This window comes from Perca flavescens, chromosome 5 (assembly GCF_004354835.1).
Source record: "Perca flavescens isolate YP-PL-M2 chromosome 5, PFLA_1.0, whole genome shotgun sequence".
In the NCBI taxonomy this organism is placed as follows: Eukaryota; Metazoa; Chordata; class Actinopteri; order Perciformes; family Percidae; genus Perca; species Perca flavescens.
In genome coordinates, this window is record NC_041335.1 from 38,863,843 (window position 1) to 38,871,342 (window position 7,500).

Genomic DNA, 7,500 nt, shown 5'->3' on the forward strand with positions numbered 1-7,500 from the left:
CATTTCTGTATCAGAAATTTGGGTTTATTTCAAACAAATTGTCAAATAACGTGGACGGTTCCATACAACCGTTACTCTTCACAAGTAAATTAAAAGATCAGCTCAATACTTTCATTGAATTTGGGTGTTTTATTTAATTTTATAGCATTTGGAGATTTTTTTTTTTTTTTTAGAAAAGAACATGGAAAAGTGTGAAGAAAAAGCGCAGGAAACCTGTGACAAAAGCATTGATAAGAAGTGACAAAAAAACTTTGGGGAAAGGACGACCAAGAAGTTGAAAAAAAAAAGAGCTAATTTTGACCCAGAAAAATAAAAAGTTGCACACTCAACGGTAAGACAACACATGGTTTTAATCGTGCCAATACGGTAGTTAAATAACCCCAAAGAGAAGAGACATGCAGAACATACCTCTCTGGTTTTCTCCACGGCGGTGGACAGGATGTAGGCTATGACGACCCACTCCTCAACACTGGGCCGATCGCCCATCTTCACCAAAACCACGTAGGAGAACAACATCAGGAAGGCCAGGTAGGACATCTAGAGGGGAGACAGAGACAGTGGAAGACGAATCAGGCCGAGATATGATGCAGATAATAGAAAAACACATACATACCCTGGGCCCTATTTTACCGATCCAAGCGCACGGTGTGAAGCGCCTGGTGCAGGTGTGTTTAGGGCGTGTCCAAATCCACTTTTGCTAGTTTGACGGCGGTAAAAAGTGTCCGTGTGCCGGGCACCTGGTCCTAAAGGGTTGTTCTTAGTGTCTTCATTAATCAGAGGTGTGTTTTGGGCGTAACATGCAATCAACCAATCAGAGATCATCTCCCATTCCCTATAAAAGCCAGACACCTCCCTGTAAGACCAGCACGCCCAGAATGCACCTGAACACACCTCCCTGTAAGACCAGCATGCCCAGAATGCACCTAAACACACCTCCCTGTAAGACCAGCATGCCCAGAATGCACCTGAACACACCTCCCTGTAAGACCAGCATGCCCAGAATGCACCTGAACACACCTCCCTGTAAGACCAGCATGCCCAGAATGCACCTGAACACACCTCCCTGTAAGACCAGCACGCCCAGAATGCACCTGAACACACCTCCCTGTAAGACCAGCACACCCAGAATGCACCTCAACACACCTCCCTGTAAGACCAGCACGCCCAGAATGCACCTCAACACACCTCCCTGTAAGACCAGCACGCCCATGTGGCCACAGATGGGTTCAGGTGCTATTTGTTATTTAAACTACGCGGGCGCAGGACGGGAAATTGACAACTGGGTCTTAAACTAGCAAAGACACTTGCGTGGGCTTTGCGCCGTGCTGGGTGCAAGATAGGACCCCAAAACTACTTAGTTAAGTTGAGTGTGCTGTGTGTTTCCAGAAAGAGAAATGTTTTTCCCAACATGCAGAGCACCTACCGTGTGAAACCAGAACTTGACAACGGGAGCTGTGTAGAACTCGTAGAGACGTGTGATCCAGGACAGATACCGCACGCTGAAAGACGACACGGTTTCAGACACGGGGCCAAAACATTCGTCATGGCCTCGCTCCGCATCCTGCCTGCCCTGTGGGAAACAAGGGTTAAAGCCTGTTCACACACACAGGTCATTGACATAATGCATTCCCTAGCCCCTTACCCTAACCTTAAAACGTAACTCTCGCCAAAATGCAACCTAGGGTCTTTTTGTAAATGTACCCGAGTCAAACTTTAGTTTAAAAATATATTTAGGACGGAAGCGCCGCTTTTAAGATTTACCGTCTTTTTGTTTTTCGGTCAAAAGGCCTTTTGAATGGGATAGATAGGGGCACTCTCATGCTAGCCTCAAAATCTCTATTTTTAAACCACTAAGAAGGCTCAACACAACATGAAACTTTGCTCCAAGTATCACCAGGAGCTCTACACTTGAACTCAGCGTTGACAACATTGTCTGTGTACCCAGAGTTTACTAAAATGAACAATATCAAAACAAGTAGCCACATATTTAGTATATCCCTTGTGCACCGGTGTAGTTAAGGTGTAGAGCCCCTGGTGATACTTCAGGCAAAGTCTCATGTTGTGTCGAGCCTTCTTAGTGGTTTAAAAATAGCTTTTTTGAGGCTAGCATAAAAGTGCCCCTACTACTCCTATTCAAAAGGCCATTTGACCAAAAAACGAAAATACGGTACATCTTAAAAGTGGCGCTTCCGTCCTAAATATGCTTTTAAACTAAAGTTTGACGGGTACATTCACAAAAAGACCCTAGGTTGCATTTTGGCGAGAGTTACCCTTGAAGGCTACTAGGATTGGAAAACGGTGCAGGGTAAGTGTACTGGCCGTCAGTTTACCACGTGATTGGCTCCATCGAGGACGGGCGGTGACTTCACAGACTCGAGACCGAACAGCATGGCCTCGTGGGACTGAGGCACATGGCACATTTCTGCTTTACTTTTAAACTCCAGCAGCAGGATGGCAGGGGGCAGAAGCAGGCTCAGAATGATCTGTAAGAGAGATAGACAACAAAGTGTGTGTCCTGTAGGCTGGTATAACTATCAATGGGTGTCATGTAGGCTGGAATGACTATCAATGTGTGTCCTGTAGGCTGGTATAACTATCAACATGTGTCATGTAGGCTGGTATAACTATCAATGTGTGTCCTGTAGGCTGGTATAACTATCAACATGTGTCATGTAGGCTGGTATAACTATCAATGTGTGTCCTGTAGGCTGGTATAACCATCAATGTGTGTCCTGTAGGCTGGTATAACTATCAATGTGTGTCATGTAGGCTGGTATAACTATCAATGTGTGTCCTGTAGGCTGGTATAACCATCAATGTGTGTCCTGTAGGCTGGTATAACTATCAATGTGTGTCCTGTAGGCTGGTATAACCATCAATGTGTGTCCTGTAGGCTGGTATAACTATCAATGTGTGTCCTGTAGGCTGGTATAACCATCAATGTGTGTCCTGTAGGCTGGTATAACCATCAATGTGTGTCCTGTAGGCTGGTATAACTATCAATGTGTGTCCTGTAGGCTGGTATAACCATCAATGTGTGTCCTGTAGGCTGGTATAACTATCAATGTGTGTCCTGTAGGCTGGTATAACTATCAATGTGTCCTGTAGGCTGGTATAACTATCAATATGTGTCCTGTAGGCTGGTATAACTATCAATGGGTGTCATGTAGGCTGGTATAACTATCAATGTGTGTCCTGTAGGCTGGTATAACCATCAATGTGTGTCCTGTAGGCTGGTATAACCATCAATGTGTGTCCTGTAGGCTGGTATAACTATCAATGGGTGTCATGTAGGCTGGTATAACTATCAACATGTGTCATGTAGGCTGGTATAACTATCAACATGTGTCATGTAGGCTGGTATAACTATCAATGTGTGTCATGTAGGCTGGTATAACTATCAATGTGTGTCCTGTAGGCTGGTATAACTATCAACATGTGTCATGTAGGCTGGTATAACTATCAATGTGTGTCCTGTAGGCTGGTATAACTATCAACATGTGTCCTGTAGGCTGGTATAACTATCAATGGGTGTCCTGTAGGCTGGTATAACTATCAATGGGTGTCATGTAGGCTGGTATAACTATCAATGTGTGTCATGTAGGCTGGTATAACTATCAACATGTGTCCTGTAGGCTGGTATAACTATCAATGTGTGTCTATCAATGTGTGTGTAGGCTGGTATAACCATCAATGTGTGTCCTGTAGGCTGGTATAACTATCAATGTGTGTCCTGTAGGCTGGTATAACCATCAATGTGTGTCCTGTAGGCTGGTATAACTATCAATGTGTGTCCTGTAGGCTGGTATAACTATCAATGTGTGTCCTGTAGGCTGGTATAACTATCAATGTGTGTCCTGTAGGCTGGTATAACCATCAATATGTGTCCTGTAGGCTGGTATAACTATCAATGGGTGTCCTGTAGGCTGGTATAACTATCAATGTGTGTCCTGTAGGCTGGTATAACTATCAATGTGTGTCCTGTAGGCTGGTATAACTATCAATGTGTGTCCTGTAGGCTGGTATAACTATCAATGTGTGTCCTGTAGGCTGGTATAACTATCAATGTGTGTCCTGTAGGCTGGTATAACTATCAATGTGTGTCATGTAGGCTGGTATAACTATCAATGTATGTAGGCTGGTATAACTATCAATGTGTGTCATGTAGGCTGGTATAACTATCAATGTGTGTGTGTAACTGTCAAGGCTGGTATAACTATCAAATGTGTGTCCTGTAGGCTGGTATAACTATCAACATGTGTCATGTAGGCTGGTATAACTATCAATGTGTGTCCTGTAGGCTGGTATAACTATCAACATGTGTCCTGTAGGCTGGTATAACTATCAATGCGTGTCCTGTAGGCTGGTATAACTATCAATGGGTGTCATGTAGGCTGGTATAACTATCAACATGTGTCATGTAGGCTGGTATAACTATCAATGTGTGTCCTGTAGGCTGGTATAACTATCAATGTGTGTCCTGTAGGCTGGTATAACTATCAATGTGTGTCCTGTAGGCTGGTATAACCATCAATGTGTGTCCTGTAGGCTGGTATAACTATCAATGTGTGTCCTGTAGGCTGGTATAACTATCAATGTGTGTCCTGTAGGCTGGTATAACTATCAATGTGTGTCCTGTAGGCTGGTATAACTATCAATATGTGTCCTGTAGGCTGGTATAACTATCAATGGGTGTCATGTAGGCTGGTATAACTATCAATGTGTGTCCTGTAGGCTGGTATAACTACCAATGGGTGTCCTGTAGGCTGGTATAACTATCAATGTGTGTCCTGTAGGCTGGTATAACTATCAATGTGTGTCCTGTAGGCTGGTATAACTATCAATGTGTGTCCTGTAGGCTGGTATAACTATCAATGGGTGTCGTGTAGGCTGGTATAACTATCAATGGGTGTCCTGTAGGCTGGTATAACTATCAATGGGTGTCCTGTAGGCTGGTATAACCATCAATTGGCTCTACTTTACCTTGAGGAAGGATTTTCCCTGGCTCTACTTTACCTTGAGGAAGGATTTACTCTCGGGTCTATTTTACCTTGAGGAAGGAGTTTTTCCTCATGTTGAGCGAGCCTGTCCAGAGATCTGTGAGCAGCGTCTGAGTGCAGGAGTGCGAGACAAACGGTCGGTGACTGGAGGAAACGGCCATCTGCAGACACGTGAAGCGGCTCCACGCCTCCATCTCTGACGTCAGTAGCTTCATCGCCATCTGCTCGTTCTGCCGAAAAGCTCGGTCCAACACGTCCACCGCCAGCTGGCCAAACTCCCTGAGACACGGAGACAAACAGGGTGTCATAGAAACGACTGCTTTAAAGTGCCCATATTATGAAAAAATCACTTTTTCTGGGATTTGGAAAGTTATTTTGTGTCTCTGGGGCTTCCACACGCATACAAACTTTTAAATAGATCCATCCATGGTGTTCTGAGTGAGATCCGGTTTCTGAATGAGTCCTGCCTTCAGTCTCCTGGTGAGCTGGTCAAAATCGGCACGGCTTTCTACGGCACTAGCCGAAACGAGCTGGCTAACCGCAACCATTAGCTTGCAATGCTAACGCTAGCATGCTACCTCGTTCTCAATAGTAAAGCACTGCTACGACACATACAAGTTCACCATAATCTCCAAAAGAACTACTTCCATGTGCTCCCTGGTTTGAAAGAAGTCTCCCAGCTGATCCTGCCTTGGAACTGACTGAAATTGGAGAAACAGCCTTTCTTTTACTGTCTATGGAGCTAGCTGACATGATCTACATCTGATCTATTGAGCATGTGCGAGTGCAATCAAAGATAGTACAGAAGAGGTCTCACTCTGTAGCTAAAACAGAGACCTCAACACACAGGGTGAAAAGAGGAGCTGCAGCAATGTGCAGTACAACTAAAATGTGGTGTTTTTTGAAAATGAAACCATGTAAACCTATTCTGGTACAACCTCAAAATACAACGATGAACCTGAAAATGAGCATAATATGGGCGCTTTAAATCCAGAAGATTTAGGCCGATTACACACTGGCTGCATGGCGTGAGTGTGTCAACTGCGTGGCGTGTCCATTTATATTTTGGCTCCCATGGTAACAGGTTAGAGCTTGCACACTGCCTGCTAGAAATAGAACCGACGCCTATTTTTCATGCGAGACGCGAGCATGTTGGAAGCGTTTCCAGGCTAAATAGAATAGGAAAATATGTTTATACATCATTTAGACACGAATGCATATTAATAAATGACATCTTGATGTTTGAAAGTCTCGAGGTTTTGATAAAAATGTAGATATCAATGTAATAAAAGATTTCAGGGAAAAGATTTTCAAATATTGCACCTGTCATACAGAACGAAATATTCTGTAACATATTTTGCAGTCAATACTGCCGACGTTGTCTTGCTGTAATCAGATCAGTAGGCTATATATAAATGGTAGGATACGCTACAATATATAAAGGGTAGGATAGGCTACAATATATAAAGGGTAGGATAGGCTACAATATATAAAGGGTAGGATAGGCTACAATATATAAAGGGTAGGATAGGCTACAATATGTAAATGGTAGGATAAGCTACAATATATAAAGGGTAGGATAGGCTACAATATATAAAGGGTAGGATAGGCTACAATATATAAAGGGTAGGATAGGCTACAATATATAAAGGGTAGGATAGGCTACAATATATAAAGGGTAGTATAGGCTACAATATATAAATGGTAGGATAGGCTACAATAACAACGTAGTGTGTGTTCTGAGTGACATCAGATAGGCTATATAAGCGCTTTACAGCTACACAGACACACACACACACGCACACATACACACACAGGCACACAGGCACACACACACACACACACACACACACACACACACACAGACACACACACACGGCTGGTGTGGTGCAGACCTCTGCCGTAGATGTAGTGGTGACCAGGTGTTCCGATACCAATACCAGTTTCTGAAAAGCCTCAAATTCTGCCATAAATGTGGTATTGGTATCGGTGAGTTCTGGAGTTTATTCACCCATCTAATACCATGTCATTTAGCCTTGAAGAAAATCCACTTTAAAGTAGGGATGCACCGAACCCAGATTTTTGGGGTTGGGCTAAATCCTGAATCCCCTATTTGAAATTGTGCTGCCTCCTCCCATCCTCAGTCCATGAACACAGTAAACACATGAATGAAGTAAACAGGGACTGTCCTTCCTTTGCCGTACCTGAAGTTGCTGCATTCTGGCTGCTGTCTGGAGATTCCTTCGTGCACAACTCGTATTCTTTCGGATGTTTCGTACCAAATGTCTTAACAGCGGCCATGTTGTGTATAGTTTAGGGTCCTCGCCAACACCAGACCAATCAGCATTGAACAGATTGAACATGTAGCTGGACTTGAATGGCCTTGTTTTGACTGAAAGTACTGCCAAACAACAACTTTTTCTTCTCACCAGATCAATGTCCACTTTCTCACAGCCTACTGCTCACCAGATCCATGTCCACTTTCTCACAGCCTACTGCT

The 7,500-nt window shown here is 43.7% G+C and overlaps 1 protein-coding gene across 1 annotated transcript in view; it reads right to left on the reverse strand.

Moving 5' to 3' along the window:
- trpm6 (transient receptor potential cation channel, subfamily M, member 6) overlaps nucleotides 1–7,500 on the reverse strand; it is a 69,274-nt gene that overhangs the window by 35,451 nt on the left and 26,323 nt on the right. Inside the window, exons 9-12 of the mRNA XM_028579214.1 lie at nucleotides 5,051–5,279; nucleotides 2,331–2,483; nucleotides 1,424–1,570; nucleotides 409–537 (exon numbers count right to left, since the gene is read on the reverse strand). Coding sequence (XP_028435015.1) covers nucleotides 409–537; nucleotides 1,424–1,570; nucleotides 2,331–2,483; nucleotides 5,051–5,279 — 658 coding nt within the window. The remainder of the gene's footprint in view (nucleotides 1–408; nucleotides 538–1,423; nucleotides 1,571–2,330; nucleotides 2,484–5,050; nucleotides 5,280–7,500) is intronic.